This window comes from Sorex araneus, chromosome X, assembly GCF_027595985.1.
Source record: "Sorex araneus isolate mSorAra2 chromosome X, mSorAra2.pri, whole genome shotgun sequence".
In the NCBI taxonomy this organism is placed as follows: domain Eukaryota; kingdom Metazoa; phylum Chordata; class Mammalia; order Eulipotyphla; family Soricidae; genus Sorex; species Sorex araneus.
In genome coordinates this window covers 40,060,819-40,080,884 of record NC_073313.1, presented here as the reverse complement: position 1 = coordinate 40,080,884, position 20,066 = coordinate 40,060,819, and the positions used below count along the sequence as shown (strand labels likewise).

Here is a 20,066-nt window from a genome sequence, read left to right as displayed (position 1 = left end):
ACAGATATGTTTCTGAGATAACATTAATTGGGCTTTGTTGGAAAATGATCTGTCAGTCTAAGAAACTTCTGGGTTAAACATAAATTGTGGGGGTTGTTAAGCATACATGCCAGTTCTTCTGCCCATACCATTATTATAACCATGCTATATAACTGACCAGGCGATCAGAAGTGTATGGTACTGTATACTGCTTGGGAAGAATGGGCAAAATTTCAGATTAAGCTGATTATCTTTCACTCTTAGAAGTGTGTTGCTCATTCAATTTGCATAATCACTTCTCCCATTGTTTTTAAAACTAGTCAAGTGGAGAGACTAAAATAAAGATCCCAAGGATAAAGTTTATGAAATTTCGACTTTCTTTAAAGGGAGAAATCTCTGACATAATCCACAGAAACTAACAAAAAAAGGGAACAGGTCAATCCAAAGGGCCTCCCCCAAATCCGGATCAGCCATTTAATGTTTGGAGTTGTTTATGCTCCAATTAAGCCAGCACTTTGTTCAGTTAACCTCCATTTGACCTACAGAAGAAGCAAGTTGTTTTTCTGGAGCTAGTCATTAGTTGAACTGTAACCAATATTCCCCTGATGGCAAAACTTCATTTAAGTTGAAAAAGGAAAATCAATAAACAGATGACCTGAGGACTAATGAGCAAGGCGCTCTGACCCCATCTATCAGCCTTCCCCAATGCACAGGGAGGCAGGTGGAAAATCTGGAGACTAGGGAGGAAAATGAGATCAGGAGGAAGACTGGAGTAGGCTACACAATTACGTGGGTTACCTGGGAGAATGCAATTCCGAAAGCCACTCCAGCGATGATTCCCATGTTAGTCTCCATGAAACTGGTCACCAGATCATAGCAACCCTAGAAAAAGTGACAGACGGTCTGAGAGATGTGTTTTACCCAGGGCAGACTGAGTTGTTTTAATTCATCACCATCTCACATACACTCCTGTAAATACTATCCAAGTCCCAGGAATTGGCTAGCATTCTTTAAAAATATACATAAACCTTTCAAATAGCATGAGTAGTAGAAGGAATCGCAAAGTGGCACTTCCTTTAACACGAAGGTTCCCAGATTTCTCTAGACTACCATTCCCTTTCCAGGAAAAATGTCAGTTAGGGACCTCCCTTCAATGACCCCTGAAGCTACTATTACCCCTGGATTGGTTTAATGCCCCAAGTCTGGGGTGGTATCATGGGTCTAACATTAAAATTCATTCATGACAAATCTCATTTTATTTCAATTGCCCCAACTCTCTTTTCACGGCATTATTTTAAAGCACTTCCCCAAATAGATGCTTTCATCCACGAATAGTTCAGTAGTAGGGTTATATCTCGGAGAAAGTAAAATCATCTTTGGGGGGAAGGTGTTCAAATGCCTGTAAATTCTATGGAGTTTGAGGATTCTTCCTAAGGAAACCACTTAGTTTTTTGTTTGGGAGCCACACTCAGCAGTGCTCAGGTCTTCATCCTTGCTTGGCAAGCTTGGAGGACCATACAGGGTGCACGGGGTAGAAGCCAGGTCTGTTGTGTGCAAAGTAAGCAACCTACCCACTATGCCATCTTCCTGGACCTGAAAACCATTAGACTTTTAATGGAGATATCTATTAACTGAAGTCACCTTTGCTACAAATTTACTGTGTGAGCTTGGCTAAGGCATGTTTTTTTTCTGCACATTAATGGTGTGGGAATTGTTCTCACCAACAAAAAAACCCCAAGGATAGGTTCCCCTAGGTAAAATAATTTAGCTCTTAGAATGCAAAAGATTTGCAGAAATGCATCCAGGGAAGAATAGATAATGAATATCTGCTGGCTGCAAAAATGCACCAGGCAAATACAGGATAAGACTGCTAGAATCTTTTATATACAGATTACTTGGACAAAAATAGAGTAAAAAACTGTCAGGACTTTATAGTTTAAGGGTATCTTCTGACAGCTATGTTAAATACGCCAGCTTCTGATCTTCATGTACCTACTAAATGTTGATGTGCTTACTAGTTGTCCTTAATGCCTGTCAACTATGGCTCACCTGTTGACTGGGGGAGTGGTAGAGGTGTAATACTGTATTGAATAAATGGGTGAAACCACTGAGGGCTCCCAGGTGATCTATAGCTTGGACAATCCATGTGTGTGCTTGCTTTATTTGTTTGTCTGTCTCATTCTCTGCGACTGATTCCTGAACAGGGGTCCAAGGTGTCAATATAATGGGCTTTAGACAAGTGGGATATAACCTCATAACTTAATCCATTAAAGCAAAGGAACTCCCTTTGAAAATACTATGAAATTTAAAAGGAAATTAACTTCCCTTTAGAATACTATGAACTTTCCAAATGCTATGATTAAAATGCTATGATCATTTTTACCTGTTTTAATGTTTAAAACTGTCAACTGGATAAAATGGATTACATACATTTAAAGTACACATTTTTGGTTTTATTTTGGATTAGATTCTATCAACCTAGTTCAGGTAGGAAACACCCAAAATGTAAAAGCAAATGTGGACTCTTATTTACAGCCTCTGTGTGTGTTTATATGTAAATTTATTTGGAACTGGGCCAAATCAACCAAATCGAATATATTAAAACTTGCTTGGAGGACATAATTCCCCTCCAGTTTTTTAAAAAACACTTCAACTTTAATTCATAAAGTCTGTAAAAATAGCCATTAATTTTGTCAAAAGGATAAAGAGCATTTTTACAGAGAATACATGAAGAGCGGCCATTTTTTAAAATCACAATTTAACATATCTTGAAGTTTGTGAAAATTCTATCAGTGCTGTACATGTCCTCAATCAGCCATATCCTATACATTCACAGTTTGTTAGTAGGAAAAAGGACACATTATATTAGTAGCAGCTCTTGAACACCTGTTTTTAATGCTGTGGATAGACTACAGTACTTAGTTACCTGGAGAAAATTTGAAAACAGAACAGGAGTGGGAAAGTACTAGAATCTGATTTTCTGTAGTAGAAGTTTGCTTTCTGATTTCATTTTCACTCATAATACTACATATCCTACTGCTTAATATTTCACTGGGAGAAAAGTTTGGATTAGAGAAAATATGAAAGAGAGGTGGATATTCTAACATTTTCCAAATAAAGGTGACTTAGCCTCGATGTTGTAGTTTATACACTCCAAGGCCAATGCTTATATAAAAGCTTCCCATTTCTGTACATTTTTGTCGCTATATAAACCCACAAACCCATTTTCTAGGTCTCAGCATATCCTCGTTGTCTTCCAGGACATTTTTTATACTACTACAAATGCAGGCCATATTTGTATTCTATTTTAAGTTCTCCACTAAGAATTGATTTTATTTGTCCACAATCTCTCTTAATTTCCTAAAATGAAATCTGGTTGTTAGGTATGAGATCTATGTACAGAGACCTGATAAGTGTTGAAGAAAATACCCATCAATGAAACAGATAATTTGCTCACTCTCCCAGCATATCTAAAAAGCACTGTCACCATTGGAAAAAAATACGGTGAGGGGTGAACTTTCAAACACTGGGATAGATGGCTAGTCTCACATGGTTCTCTGAAGAGGCATCTCAGTAGCTTTTTACCAGAATAACTCTTCTCCTTGCTTACAAAACATAAAGAAATTCCTAAGAGGCTGGGAGCTCAAGTCAGTGCTGTTAGCCATCTGAACCTATAGACAGTTCAGCATTATACAAGCAGAACAAAAAATAAAATCGGTCTCCAAAATAAAATTACCAATATCGTGTTTGTCTAGCCTCACAGCTTCCCATCTCCCAATTAATTGTACATGGTTGGTTTTTCAGGCTTCCAGGTAAGGGCCAAGAGTTAACTTTTCATTCTATACAAATATAGCATTCAAAACACCAAAACATTTATTGTACTCATTGGAATTCCATGTACCTGCATTATGCCAGTTGTTATGCCTTCTGAGGAAGAAGCTATATGGATGGCTGCTAACCCTTATGAACAACTACTATTACTATCTTCACCCCACTTCCATGTGCTTTCTTTTATTGATGAGGGAATCTGAGATACAGACTCAGGAAACTGTCTGTCTCAGAGGTTAAACCTGCAGAGCTTCTAAAACTTAATACAAAAAAAATCAGTTTTCATTCACTTTCTTCTCTGAGGAAGCCAGGTTGGAGAAGATAAGGCAAGTGGGAAAGAAGCTGAGCACCCTCTTCAGGTATTTGACGTGCTCAGGAACATATGAAGTATGATTGTGGGTGGAGCTGGGGCAGGAGGTCACTTAGTAGATTATCAACAAAACAATAAAAGGCTACCTTATCTTTCTTTCTAGCAATACTTGGGGTTATAAAAATGCTCTAGGATATGATTATAAACTTGTTTCTCTATACTAACAAATATCCTCCCTACAAGGATCTGCTACGTAATGTTCAATAAAACACACTCTATGGTACAAAGAAAGAAGAACTTCCCAATACTTATCACATATTACCTATGTACCAGGCAGTATGCTTAATTTCTTTTTATCTCATTTAGTCCTCTCATCAATCAAAGTCCTATTGGCAGGACTTTTATTATCTGTTTAACAGGTGAGAAAACATGACTGAGAAAATTAAAGAACTTGATTGAGATTACAGAACTAGAATCTAAATTATACTCTGATTCCAAACCTGCTGACTTCTGTATTACCAACTTTCACAAAAGGGAAAGTATGGGTGTTAAAACAATACAACTTTGTCAGAAGGTTGTTGCTTCTATAACTGACCTCCTGAGACTGTTATGCTAATATATGATCGCCATAAAGCACTTGCTTTTACAAATGAGAGCATCCACCAGAAGTTAGGTATGCTTGACACTTCAAAACTGGCAATGTAATGACATGTGGGTGTCTAGTATAGATGACCAAGAGGAAACTGGAAGTTACCTTCCTAATGATGGGGAGAGGAGACCTGAAATTTGAAGTTCATATGACAATTCCAGTAGGAAAATATATCCTCTTAGATAGGGCAAGAAGCTATTGGTACTTACGATCAAATCCCACCACCCTAATAGCAAAATATAAGTTCAGAGTGACACAAAGAGCTTCTAGGAAAGCAACAATGCCTTGCAGTGTTTAGGCTACAAGTAAATAACAACATTAAATGTGTCGAATACAGAAACCATCTTCAAAACATTCTTATCTTGAGAGGATGCCTCTATATCTATGAATTATTCAGTACATAGTCCAGATAATATCAAAACTTCAAAATATTAGAAGAACAGAATTTAAGTTTCATCAAAATATTCATCAAAAAACCAATGGCTGGTGGGGCTGGAGAGAGAGCACAGCGGGTAGGGCGTTTGCCTTGCATGCAGCTGACCTGGGTTCGATCCCCAGCAGCCCATATGGTTCCCTGAGCACCACCAGGAGTAATTCCTGAGTGCAGAGCCAGGAGTAACTCCTGTGCATCACCAGGTGTGACCCAAAAAGTAAAAAAAAAAAACAAAAAAAACCAATGGCTGCAAAACCACAGGCACACTCAATAAATGGTATGATTGTCCTCCTTTTTGTTTTGCCAAAACATGTTTTTTTTTAATTTTACTGAATCACCATGAGATAGTTACAAGCTTTCATGTTTGGGTTACAAGCACACAATGATCAAACACCCATCCCTCCACCACTGCACATTCCCCACCACCAATATCCCTGGTATACCCCCTTTCCCCACCCTTCCCCTGCCTCCATGGCAGACAACATTCCCCATCCTCTCTCTCTACTTTTAGGCATTATGGCTTGCAACACAGACACTGAGAGGTCATCATGTTTGGTCCATCATCTACTTTCAGCACACATCTCCCATCCCAACTCCAGCCATCATTTTCTTAGTGATCCCTTCTCTCTTCCAGCTGCCTTCTCCCCTCCGCTCATGAAGCAGGCTTCCAGCAACATGTTTTGTATCTGGTGCTTTTCTAAATATTGAAGAATATAGATTGTAGAGAATATGATGAAGACTATGAAGGCAAAGTGAAACATAAAACTGAAATTCCTTTTCTCTAACTGAACTTTTGTTTCCCTAGTTTCTATGATGTACTTTCAAATTTCTTTGTGCCCATTGTTTTTTTCTCTTTTACTTTGGGTTCTAGGGTGCTGCCAATGAGTTGAATTGCTGATTTCTTTTCCTCTAACAATGAATGTCCTAAAATAAAGACTACCCTCTTAGCAAAAACAGATGTTGTCTGTCAACTCTACCCCCACTTCCTGTTAAAGACTGGCACCCAGCTGTGAATAATTTCATGTTTAGCAGGTATGTTAAGCAGCAGACATACACCCAGAATGAGAGCGCCAGCATCTACTGCCTGACCTCAGCATCAATGTTAACAGAAACCACTTGCCGAACCTTTCTAACTGTGCTGGACAGAGTATTACTGAGATAGAAGATGTCAAATTGAGTTGAGTCATCGCTGTCTCCAGAGGTGGATACCTTTCCCAGGCAATGGGGCCCCACAAAGGGCAATCCTTGAGTACCTCCTATACCATTATCTCCGAACTTCTTGGCAAATTCACAGAAATAAAAAAGCCCCCTCCCCAAGAGTCACGGTGATCCCCTCAGGGCTAGAAGTCATTACCTTCTGGTTAACCTTGGTGGCAGCCACAGTCAGATTGTGAAGATCCTGGGGATTACAATCAGTATCATTCATGCAGCAACTTGGGGGGATTCCATGCTCCAGGAAGTAGGGGCTGGTGCTCCAGTTGGTGTAGTTCTGCACACCACAGCAGCTCAGCTGTTCAAAAGGAAAGGAAACAAAGGAACTGAAGTTTGGCAAATCAAAGTTGAGAGTCCCCACTCAACTTTTAAAGGGAAGGACAGGCCGATTTCATAAGAACACATAGAGCATTGGTGCATAAAGAAGAGCTGAAGCTTCACTAACAAGTCTATTCTGTAAGAATCTCATTCAAGGGCCTGGATCGATAGCACAGAAGGTAGGGCGTTTGCCTTGCACACAGTCAACCCAGGTTCGAATCCCAGCATCCCACATGGTCCCCTGAGCACATCCAGGAGTAATTCCTGAGTGCAGAGCCAGGAGTAACCTCTGTGCATTGCAGGGTGTGACCCAAAAAGAGAAAAAAAAGAATCCCATTCAAACTGAGAGAAATCCTTGACTGCATATGGTTTTGACTTTTTCATTTTTGCTTTATTTTGGTTGAGGGTTCACTGCTGGTGCACCGGTAAGAACTTATTTCTGGCTCTGTGCTCTAGTATCACTCCTGGCTGTGCTCAGGGTGTACTCCTGGCTCTGTGTTCAGATCCATTGAAACTTTTCCCTAAAAGCCTGACATTTTATCAAAATTGATTATTCTCCCAAATACAACTGTTAAGGTAAAAAAATAACAACCCACCCACCCAATTCACTTTGATGAGTAGTCAGGCTTGAGCTCCAGTACCTGCCACCCAGAGCCCTTCCAGGAAGGAAACTTTCATTGTCCTCTTATACTCTGAAAAACTCTAGGCATCCTAGGCAATAAACACACGATGCAGACACTCCATTTCCTCCAGCTACACTGACTGAATCTATAGCACTGCTCAAGCCAATGACTGCAGCTCAGCTGAGCTCTCTTCCCTAAATGCCAGGATGCTAGTCCTTGGACTGGCACTCTGGATGCGAGGGTTGGAAGCCACCTCTCAGTGGGGTTGTCATACATTCACTGCTCACCTCCTGTGCAAGAGTTCAGATTTGAAAGGCAAACAAGCATTCCTTGGGATGCTTACCTACTCTCCTGACAAATGGCATATCCCAGCCAGTGGTACTTCTTGACACTGACTGCTGGGACAAGTACCGGATGTCAACTTTGAAAACAAGGAACTGGACTAACATCAGGGTTATGGGAATCAGCAGCAAAATGCTAGTATCGTGGCCTCACAGGCAGCCCACAGTTCTAAGGCCAGACCCTCTAGGTTTATGGAGTTTCTCCAACTCTTTGCCCTGGCACTTACGCTGCGCTGCACATGATCTACAGCCCGGCTCCTCTCATCGTTGCCATTGTAATTCTGCATGGCATCAGTGTAGGTCCGCAGGAAGGTGTCCTTGATCTACAGGAAACAAAGAGGAATGAGATTCCACCCCAATGTAGCCCAAACCCCAGATTCATAATAACTTCTACCTCCAAATAGCCTCTTCTCCATTATCAGTGCAGGCAAGAGAGGGAGGGTCTGGGTCTCTGAAATAAAAGAACTCTAAAACTTTGTCAAGGGGGTTAGTAGATCGGGAATCATAAAGCATTTCTCCTCCCTGCCCTCCCCACCCCCAATTCAGAGGGCACTGTCTTGTTAAACACCGGCTTAAGTAATTTGTTTTGGAAAGGGTAGAGCTGATGGTGAGCTGCCAAAGTTAAGACCTTTCAGGGTTTTCTTGGTAGTTTTTTTGAAATGATTCATGCCCTTCTTCATAATTTTATATGTCCTTACTCAGGAGGATAAATGCTTTGGTCAGAAACAGATCCCTAGTCTACCTTATAGGAGGTGAAAATAATGTCCCTGGTCTGTCTTTATTAAGAACTCCGAAAAGAGGCTAAAAGTCATGAACTTCTCTTGCTAATCGTAGTGAACGAGGCACATTCTCCTCTGTGAATATACTTGACCTTGGGTGAAATTTCAGGCTCTGCATCCCTAGAAATCTGCTGAAGTGGGGAGTGTCTGGTGTACTATCAGGCAATTCTGCTTACGTAAAGCTGTTCTCTGATTAGTGAAATCCCTCTGGATTTCGAGGATAGAACAGAACAATAATTACTTAGTGGGAAGCTTAGAGCCAACTAAGGTGATTCTCCTAATCTGGCATGCTCCTTGCTGAGAGACCTAATGCTATGTCAACAAGATGGTTACAATAAATAAAGAGACACTAGCTACAGAAACCGTATAAGCCAAAGTGGCCTCTACATGCAACTGTATCTTCTTATTTCACTGCACCTGTGTTGTCACTAAGGACAGAGGGAGGTAACAGAATAGACCATGGACTACTGTGAGGACACCAATTAGAGAAACAAGGACCCCTACATCTCTGCCAGGGAGTTGCACTTTCTTTTTGCACTCTGTCAGAATGAATGATATCATGTCTGCCCTGCTGTCTTCATATGTAATTTCATTAAGTGTAAAGATAATAGTGAGGGTCAAAGAATGGCATTGCCATCGTTACCCACTGCTCGCCTAAGTGTCTAAGGAAAAGAGCCGAGGTAGATGAGGATCTATCAGAAGTCATTAAGAGAAACCCCCAACGTGAAGTCAGACATATTGGAAGTGAGTAAACAAGGGTTATAGCAGAAGCAAGCTACGCTGCTCTTGGCAAATGGTATTGGGATCCCCCCCCGCCCCATGTTGAGCTACTGAGGCTATAACCTCAAGCTTCTGTGTTTTAATTTTTTTAAAAAATATTGAATCACAATGAGATAGTTACAAGCTTTCATGTTTGGGTTACAATCTCACAATGATCAAACACCCACCCCTCCACCAGTGCACATTCCCCACCACCAATATCCCCGGTATAGCCCCCTTTCCCACCCTCCCCCTGCCTCCATGGCAGACAATATTCCCCATACTCTCTCTCTACTTTTGGGCATTATGGCTTGCAACACAGACACTGAGAAGTCATCATGTTTGGTCCATTATCTACTTTTGGCATGCATCTCCCATCCCAACTGGTTCCTCCAGCCATCATTTTCTTAGTGATCCCTTCTCTATTCCATCTGCCTTCTCCCCTCCACTCCTGAAGCAGTATGACCTCAAGTTTCACCTCAGATAAAACTTAGGGGAGATGAATTCCAGATGTATTGCGGATATGGTCTAGAACTCAGCCTTTGCATCGTCAGTAAACCCTCTGTAAAGGGAAAACTCAGAGCAGTAGGGAAATAAGTACCAAGTTTTTTGGGAATTTGGCTTAGCCAAGCACAAACACAGGGCCTGGGACAGTTGAAGCCACAGTAACAATTGCAAGAATCATCCTAACACACAACTTTACAACATTTTCCACCTATCCCTTGCTATTCTTTTCCTTGGTAACACATGTGTGTCCAGTTTTGGCTTTGTCCCTCTTTTCAGAATACAATAAGGGTGTTGGGGGAGAATTTGAATTGGAATTTCATTGGAGAATATAGATTTTAAGAATATTTTATCAAGAAATACAGCTGAAAAGTGACTGTCACAGCAGCTTCTGGAAGCATGACAATGGCTGGTCTCTGCATTAACATCTACCACCATCTGAACAGAGCAGCTACAATGACAGTCCACAGGACAGCCACAAAAGCCACATGATAGTGACAGTGTCTTCAAAACTAGCAGTTCTGATCAAAGAACAGAATTCAAAATGCAACCATCCCACCTGGTTTTCAAGACCTAAAACTTGCCATGGTCATTAAAAATGAAGTACTGTTGGAGTGCCTGAAAACAAAGAGAAAAGATGACTGGATAAAGAAACTATGGTACATCTACACAATGGAATACTATGCAGCTACCAGGAGAAATGAAGTCATGAAATTCACTTATAAATGCATCGACTTGGAGAGTATCATGCTGAGTGAAATCAGTCAGAGAGAGGACAGACATAGAATGATTGTACTCAGTTGTGGGATATTAATTAAAAAAACAATGAGACTAATATACCAAGGTCAGTAAAAACAAGGTCCAGGAGGACTGGTCCACAGTTGAAAGTTTTCCACAAATGGTGGTTTGGAGGGCAGTTAGGCAGTTAGGCTAGAGAAGGGACCACTACAACAAGGATAGTTGGAAATGATCACTCTGGACAAAAACTGGGTGCTGAAAGTAGGTAAAGGGACACACATGATAACCTTTCAGTAAATGTAGTGCAAACTCTAATGCCAAAAGGGGCAGGGAGAGAGATGGAGAGAGAAAAAGGAGGGGTGGAGAGAGGGAGAGAGAGAATAAAAGTGTGTGCCATAGAGGCAGGCTGGGGTGAGGCTGGGGTGAGGCTGGGGGAGTGGGAGGGAGGGAAACTGGGACATTGGTGGTGGGAAATGCACACTGGTACACTGGTGAGGGATGGTTGTTGGAACATTGTTTGACTGAAATTCAATCACAAACAACTGTATATCTCACAGTGATACAATGTTTTTTTAAAATGAAGGAACAGTTGGGGTGTCTGCTGATGACTCTCATGCTAGAAAGACTGATTTTAACCCCAGGTGGCCAGAAAGAAGCTGGGGTTGGCAGGGATGAGCGGTGGTGTGGGGAGATGGGACGGACAGCCTCCAGGAAGACAGAGGGCAGCGATACTTTGGAGAAAATCTGGCATGCTGTCCTTGTGCCACAATCGCTTTGGCTTGCCTTTGCAGTTTCAAAAATCCAAACAATTTTTCATGAAGCAACTGTGGGCAAAGTAGTCCCCCAACAAATCCTTGTACGCAGTGGCTCAATCAAGAAAGAGATTGAGGACCCACAAGCTGGGTTTTGAGTCGAGCTTAATTCCAGTAATTTGGGTTGTATTGGCTTCTCAACTCATAGTACATGACCTTTGGCAAACAGCAACGCCACTGCAGCGGCCAGTTGGCCTATGCTCCCCTGACACATTTTAGAGCTTTCCTGAAATTGATCCCTCCAAGACTTTTTGCATTCTCTGCTTGGTGTGTACTCACCTCATGGCGAAACACAAACCCGGAAATGCCAGCCACCAGCTCAGCCAGGAACACCAAGGACAGAAACATGGCATACTGAAAACCAAGGGGACAAGAACGGTTAGGCAAGTCAGAGTTGAGAATGGCATGTCTTTTGGGTAGGTAACTTTTTGTCAGAGGGAACGAAGCACACCTTCATAATCCCTTGAGTCTAGAAAAAAACTTCAAAATATACCTCCAGATTTGTCTATATGCCTCAGTTCAGGGATGCATCTGTTTCATGGGGAGACTTCAAAGTCCTCATGGAGAGGCACACATTCTACCTATCAGCCCTATTCAACTCGGAGAAACTGGAAAGGGCTTTTCCCCCAATAAGTTATCTGCTATTTTTAGCATAAGGATCCCCGACCTAGATGACCTGGGAGGACGCAGGGCACAGTCCTTCATACTGCTTTACTCAAGGGTGGTCATCTGACATCTGTAAGGACACTCCCTCCAACCTCCCCATCCCTCGAAGCTCATTTTATTTTCAAAGGGGTTCAATTATTGGAAAGACTTCTTCCTTTCCCTGGGCCACAGTCTATCCCCTTATAACCTCCACTCTCCAGTGTAGAATCTGTCTTCAGCAGACACAAGAAGCAGCCAATGGGACCTATATGTGTGTGGACATAATTGTGGTGGGAATCTGCTCTTACTCCTCATTCAGTCAACTCTCCTTCAGTCTCCTTAAGGACTTCTCATATGCAATGGCTTCAACACATCCTCCTTTGGAAATATGGCCTTCTTTATTCTGGTGGAAAGACTAGAATCTGTACATGCAGGGATATTCTTCTTCCTTAGTGTGAATGTCAGGCCTAGAGGTGGCAGCCAGCATTGGCCAGTAGGCAGCTGATCTTACTTGTGCTGCATGCTACATGGAATTGATAGCCATCAACAAACAGGCAACTGCTTTGCCACTGAGTAACAAAGTTTGCAAGTGCCTAAATGCTTAGTGCACCTTCCTCATTCCCTGCTGCCTATACTTTCAAGTTGATGTTGTGTGTGGGTCTGCACGTGCATCCCTTAGTTCAGGGATATTACGTGGTACTTAGGAGACATTAAGGGTTTCCTATTTTGGTGACTTTGAAAAGTAGATAAAATGAAAAGTGAACGGATTCCTTTGCTACAAGGCAGATGTCTTACAATCTGCTTCTTCTCATCGCAAAATGAAATACAACAGTCCTGAATATTGGGAATGGTCTTAGATGATGCTGTGGAATTTGGATCTACTGCACATGTCGATATCACTAACTTGTAAAGTGTACACATGTCTTATAAAGGATACATATGTGCATGGGATAATAAATGATTTTTCTCAGCTCGTGGTACATATATTAAAAGGAGGAAAAACTGGCTTTAAATGCCACTGTCGTTTGAAATATTAACGCAAGTCTAACGCACACACAGACAAGGATTAGTCACTAAGAAACCAAACACAGAGCTATGAACAGAATGTCCATTTCTCCTCTCTCTGTCATCTTGGTATAAAATACATTTAGAAGCAAACTACTCTAGGCAGAATCACATGCCAGGTCTAGACTCTCTCCAAAGTTCCATGGGAGGGGGCTGGAGTGATAGCTCAGAGGGTGGGGTATTTGCCTTGCACATGGCCAACCTGGGTTCGATTCCCAGCATCCCATATGGTTCTCTGAGCACCGCCAGGAGTAATTCCTGAGTGCATGAGCCAGGAGTAAGCCCTGTGCATTGCCAGGTGTGACCCAAAAATCAAAAGAAGAAAAAAAGTCCCATGAGAACATAGCAATCAGAAGGCAAGTGGGTGAAAGGACATTTGACACTGTGGTCAAAAGTCTTCCTTGATTTGAGTCCCAGTCTTAGGAAAAAGGCAGCCACATTGGGCCTCTATAAGGCAGAAAGTTATTTTCTGTTGTTATGCAGTTAATGAGGCTACATGAGGACTTTAACATTGGAGATAAGTACTTCATCAAGTGATTTCCACTCCCTCTCATCAGTCAGAACAACAGATTACTGTCTGGGCAAGCTCCCTGCTTCTTGGAATGGTCACACACAGAATAGTCACTTCTTCAGAAGGACTTGACCAAGAGCCGACTGGGCAGAGTTTGTTCTCTACACAGTGGGTAGGGTTCAAGTTGTTTTCCAAATGAACTACCATTGCAGAAATAGTCCCGGTTTTGGAAGGACATGCCTGGGTTGCAATCCCAGTTCTCTACACACTAGCTGTATGAACTTGGGTAGGTCAGTAAATCCCTCTGTGTCATTATCCTGTAACAGTAAAATACAACTAGCACTTGCAGTGGTGGTGAGGAACAAATAAACATGATCAGCACCTAGTAATATAGCATCTTGCAGAGCAAAGCAATGAGATAAATAGTTTGGAAAAGAACAAAACAAAATAAAGAGCAAAAAGTTTCTTTACTCCCCCAAATGTTAGGTGGAGAAATGATGCACATGTTAGGGGGATGAAAGGGCAGTGTGCTGGAAACCACCAGAGATAACTAGCCCATTGTTTAAGCCCGCAGCCACAATTTTGCTGCTTTGGGGAGGGTGAGAGTTTGAACTAAAATTAGGGTCAATGAAAATTAAGATTTTGGGGGCTTCATGAAAGTTGACCCTCATTTGCCCACTCACGGTGTGTTTTGGTGGGTAGAAACCTTGTTAATTTACTTCAGAGCTCTTTTTTTCATAAAGAGACCAAAAAAGTGACATTCTTGCCACTGAAGATGTAAGCCAGGTGGTGTCAGAACCAGTGAAATCTCAAGACCAGGTTTCCTACCTTCATTATGGATAGATTCTTAGCAGTCCATTCTCTTCTTGCTACGCATTATACTTAAGAAAAGGTTCTAAGCACTGGCAGTTTAAAAAATTCCCTGCAGAACTTCTAGAAAATATGCTGCTAGATTTCATCATCATCAATTCTGGTTCAGTTGTTTGGAAGTAGCACTCTGGCAAAGGGGCTTTTCCAATGCTGCCCAGATGGTTTACACATCACGTAGAGTCCAGGACCACAGCAAGGGACCAAAGAAGGCCTACTTTTAAGAAGTTCTAGAAGGTGGACTCAAGGTGCTAACACAGTCGCCATGTGGTGATAGTGCCAGAAGTCCCTCAATATGGCATCATTATGGTCTTTTCATCAACCCAGAATAATCCGTGGTAACCAAGACATGAAATCCACTTCCTGTAAGTTTTCCTGAGGTTTCCAGTAGAGACTGGCCACTTACAGTTTGAAAGGTGGCTCCTTTAGAGTGAATTGGTCTCACATCCCCACATCACTACATGTTAAATATTACTACAACCTATGGTGAGCGGGTCTTCAAGCATATAGCTTGCGGCCAAACATTCGCATAAACATGTTGAGAAAGACACTTTTCAAGAACCGGAGGACTGGGACATTTTTACAAGAGAAATATGGTTAGTCAACTGGAACAAACAGACAGGACTTGACATTCTTGGGGTAGACTTGTGGTTTAATAATCAGCCTTCTGGATATCTATTGTTATCTCCCCTAGTTGTCCCGGGTGCCATTAGTTACTTTTAGTTTTGCCTTAAGGCCATGATACAAGTAGATTGAAGCCTAAGCATACATAAGCGCTGTGGAGTTAGAATAAAGTAGCTTTTACTCACCTCTGTGTGTGTGAGACAGTGTCTCCCCTCTCCCTATCACTCTCACACCCTCTCCTTGTGAACCCCGTTATCCGGTTCCATGTGTCGGGACAACAACCCAGGACTATACAAGGCCAGGCCACAGAGTACCAATCAAAACTCTTTCCTATTTTATGGAATACGACATATGAAATAAAACATTTGAGGCATTTCTTTTTCTCTTGAGGAGAGGCCTTTACTATTATTATCTAAGGAATCCTTTGTGTTTGTGTGCATGTGTGTCTGTGTATGTGTGTATGTGTGTATGTGTGTGTGTGTGTGTGTGTGTGTGGTGGTAATAAGGGGTGGGGAATGAACTCAGTGCCCCAAATATATAAAGCGCATACTCTACCACTCAGTCATGTCTCCAGCCCTAAAGTCAACTCTTGTCAACAGTGTAAGGAAAGCGAATGTTAGGCAGAGAACTAGGCAACCAGTCTACAAAAACAGGGACCACAGCAATAGCCTGTTAGCAGCCTCTTTTTCCTTTTGGGACACATCACTGTTATGTCTATTAGAATAACGGTACAGGCACCGGTCCTGGTAGCCAATGTTTGGCGCTGAGCAGCCTTTTGTTGAATAAGGAAGCCCTAGCTTAGCTCAATTCTAAGAGCACTCAGCTAGGGAGAGGAGGTTTAGAGAAGAGCATGTTTGTGTGTCCAAGCAGGGCCAAGTTGTAGGAGGCAGGAGGTATTTCTCCAAAGTGAACTTGGCAATAAAGGTCGCTTATGTTTGGGGTGCCTCCTTGCAGACCAAAGCTGAGAAGATTTCCGATACTGTACCAGGGCATCTCTCCCTGCGGACAGAAATGGCATGTTGGAACTACTGGCCACTGCTTTATCACTGTCCACCTGCAGGGATCAGGACTCCATTGTTTTGTGCCAGGCTGTGTTTGGGGGTTGTTTTTCACTCTAAGGGAATACAGGGTGGGTTAGGTAGGTCTGACTCCGGACCAAAATTAGAGTCAACGAATAGTCACATTTTGTCCATGACTTCAAGGACAGACTGTATTTCTCTGATTTTTTCTTCGCACAGAAAGGAACTAAAAATGCAGTGCCCTATGGCGACATACTCACCAGTTTCAGCATCCATGGGCTACCACGGCATGTAGCAAAGCACCCAAACAGGCCAAAGACGACAATAGTGGTGCCAGTTCCAATGAGCACGTAGGGAGCATTTGTGGAGTTCTCAGCGATAAGGGAGATGTAGGTGCCAAGAGTAAGTTTGCCCCAGACTCCAACAGCCAGCAGGATCACCCCGGTGATCTGCAAAGGAGAGAAGGAGACAGGGGCGTATGAAACTGCAGCTGCAAATAAACCCAGAGCTCCATGCCTGGATCTGAATATTCAAGAATCCATGGCACTACCGGTAGGAGTCGCTGAGGCAGTGGGACACATTAGAGACATTACAGTAAGGAAACCGATCTTGTAAAACACAAATACTCCCTTACACAACCTTATAGGCAATTACTGTACTAATAGGAAGCTGGGTCAACAATGAAGACTTTTTTTTACCAAAAAAAGCTGATTAAAAAGTCTATCCCAGGATAGGTCTGAGCACCTGCTTAGGGCTGGTCTGAGAGTTACTGCCCAATGCAGAGTGACATCCAACCCTGGAAGTGATGTCGGGCACCCTTTCTTCATTTTAATTAATTTTAAATTATAGTCTAGGTATTAGGGCTACCACAGTATTTAAGTTTATGGTATTGATGTTTATATAAAGTTATTTCACACCATTGCCAGCAAAGTGCCAAAGACTCTCCACCCCTGTCCATATGTCACCTTCCTTCTGACCCCCCCCCATACCTCCAATTTTTTAATGGTGTTTAGGTTTGGTGAATACTGTTACGTCTCTTAGCTACCACCAGCATGCTCATTTACCCTTTTCAATGACAAAGTGTACATCAGTATTTTCTAGAACATCCTGCGTGACATTTTAAGGGATATGATGATTTTATTTCATTATTACCATAACAATATCTACCAAAAAAATTCTACATGTTTTGAAGTCCCTACTGGTGCATTGCCTTTTGGTGATAATACTTTATTGAATATACAACAACAAAAGAGTTCCTGCAATTAGCTATAGTTTGAGTTAGCAAATTCTGCCATCCTGTCCGAAGGAAATTGCCACAGCAGTCTAAACTCTAGAATCTTGCATGAATCAGGCCACGATGCCATGGAATAAACCTGGAGGTGCACGCCATGCCTCACAGTTCATCCCTGTGGGCCATACCCTCTCTTGCAGTTTTACCTGCTGAAACTTTTTGATCTAGCAATTTCCCCAGGTGTTCTCTCCTTCAGCTTACCAATAAGTTAGATGATTGAAGGGAACTCTTCTTGTGTTTTGCCCCACCCTCTACTGGAGAAAATCGGTAGGCTACAAATCAATGCCCTGTAGGATAACATAGCCTCAGGTAGTTTAGGTTTATTGGGATGTTCCCATCACAGTGCTCCCTTTTTCTCTGTGTTTATTTGTAATTTCTTTCTTTGTGCTCTGTTGACTTGTAAATATTGTTTTTCTCTTCTCCTTGAGTCCTTTGCATAGTTAATTCGGAGCCATGTCCTTTTGTATGGGCACAGGAAGACAGTAGTAAATGCTATGCTTTTGTAATTTGGGAGTCATTTGACTCTACATGATATTTTTTTCCTGGGCATCTGTTCTCTCAACCTAAGCCTCAGCTGCCTTTACTTCCTAACACCCCCAAAGCAGAGTCGTGATGAAGGACAGGCGGAACCAGGGCAAGCGGTAAGCTATGTGCTACCCTGGCATCGAGATGGGCCTGGCCAAAGTGCCTAATGTTTAACTATAAGTAAGAGCTTCGTCATGGACAAATGCTGTCATAATCCAAAGAGTAATAACTAGATTCGGACCCTGCTAGGGTTAGGAATGATTAATCTGGCCTGAGCACTGTAGTCTCAGTCTCTGGCAAGATGTTCCCAGGAGAGCTCCCCTACAAGCCTCAATGTATCTCTTACTGTGTCCATACAAAAATAACTAGTATCAAGATGTTGATGGAGTTATTGGACTGAGGAAAGGAGAGAAACACCTTAAGAGGTATTTTGCCTGCAGACAGTCAGGAAGGGCTTTGAAATACCTCTAGGTGGTGTTTCCTTTGAGCCTGGTGGGCCCTCAGGAAGGGCTTTCTCATGTTGATATTGCTAGGTAAAGCTTGGGCCCAGGGAGACAAGTAGGGGTGGAGAGACTAGTGAAGGAAAGGAGCAGAATCCAGAGAGCTGGGATGGAGGAATGAGGAGCTAGGGAGGAAGCGTACTGGGGGAGAGAGAGGAGAGAGGAGAAATGGGGAGCTCAGAGAGACTGGAACAGGGAGCATGGAGAGAATGGAATAATCAATCAACCAGCTTAGCCCTCGTTTCTTCTTCCATCTGCCCCAGCTGGGCGAGCAGCCTGGGGACCGACTCCCGAAACCCGACCCCTGAACCTGCTGAACCTGGCAGCTTCCCCCCCCCCCCGCCCCCGCTGCCTCCCAGGCAGAAGTTTTTTACAAACGCCCACCTCACCAAGGCTTGTCCTGCCAACAATAAAATGTTTTCTAATGCCTCCAAAACATTCTACACCAGTAATTCACTAGCTAGGCTAGTGAAAAATCCCTAGGCCTCGTTCCTTTAAATTCTGAAAGCTCCTGCTATTTGGAGCCAATAAGTTCTACCATCAGATTGCTTCTCTGCACAAGGAAAAGAATGGACACAGCAACTTTCCCCGTATCACGTGAAAGAGGACTCCACCTATCTGAGTGAGCAAGTCAGTGAGCACTACAAGAATTTGCTCACAATCCCTTATCTTAACCTCAGAATCGCTCTACTTCGTAGAACCATCACCATGAAAGCCATCAGAAGCTTGAAATGGAAAAAAACATCAAGACACTAGTGCTCTTTCTATTAAAAAAAAGCTGAATTAAATACTCCAAGTAAGGTGGCACAGTGAAGGTTGATTAATTTTGAGCCATTCCAAAGAGGATGGTCTTAGTTAAGAAGCTAAGAAAGGAAGATTTATAGGCCACCCACTCACAAAACTGAGCCACAGTAACAAAACAACAAAGAACTTCACCAAAAAATGGGGGAGATGAGTTTAACAGATGCTTCATTAAAGTAAATACACAGATGGCCAATAGTTGTATGAAAAAATGCTCTACATCATATATCACCAGGGAAATCCAAATCAAAAATAACAATGGGTTATCATTTTGTACTAGCGAGACTCTTGTGAGTCAAAAAATAGAAACAACTAATGCTGGTACAGATTTTGGAGAAAAGGAACTCTTAATCTGTTGTTGGTGGGACAGTCATCTGGTTCATCCTTCATGGAAAACAGTATGGAGATTTCAAAAATATTAAGAGCTTCTCAAAATATTAAGAACTTTCCATAAGTTCTAGTTATTCTACTTCTTGGCCTCTACCCCAGAGGCCCCAAAATGATGTTATGAAAAGATACTTGCACTCCTTAAAGTTTGGTACATCTACACAATAGAATAATATGCAGCTGTTAGAAAAGATGACGTCTTGAAATTTGCATATAAGTGGATCAACATTGAAAGTATCATGTTAAGTGAAATGAGTCAGAAATAGACAGACATAGAAAGATCACACTCTTATGTGGAATATAAAATAACAGAGTGGGAGACTAACACCCAAGAGTAGTAAAGATAAGGACCAGGAGGTCTGCCCCACAGCTTGGAAACTGGCCTCATATGCTGGTGGAAAAGGCAGCTGAGATGGAGAAGGGAACACCAAGTAGAGGAGGTTGGGAGGACTCATTCGGGTTGGAAGATGCGAACTGAAAGTAGACTAAAGACAGAACATGAAGGCCACTCAATACCTCTATTGCAAACTACAACACCCAAAAGGA

General features: G+C 42.3%; 1 protein-coding gene across 1 annotated transcript in view; it reads right to left on the bottom strand.

Moving 5' to 3' along the window:
* Positions 1-20,066, bottom strand: part of TSPAN7 (tetraspanin 7) — a 128,326-nt gene that overhangs the window by 8,040 nt on the left and 100,220 nt on the right. The window contains exons 2-6 of the mRNA XM_004612916.2: positions 16,277-16,465; positions 11,565-11,639; positions 7,921-8,016; positions 6,554-6,709; positions 778-861 (exon numbers count right to left, since the gene is read on the bottom strand). Of these exons, the coding sequence (XP_004612973.2) occupies positions 778-861; positions 6,554-6,709; positions 7,921-8,016; positions 11,565-11,639; positions 16,277-16,465 (600 nt within the window). The remainder of the gene's footprint in view (positions 1-777; positions 862-6,553; positions 6,710-7,920; positions 8,017-11,564; positions 11,640-16,276; positions 16,466-20,066) is intronic.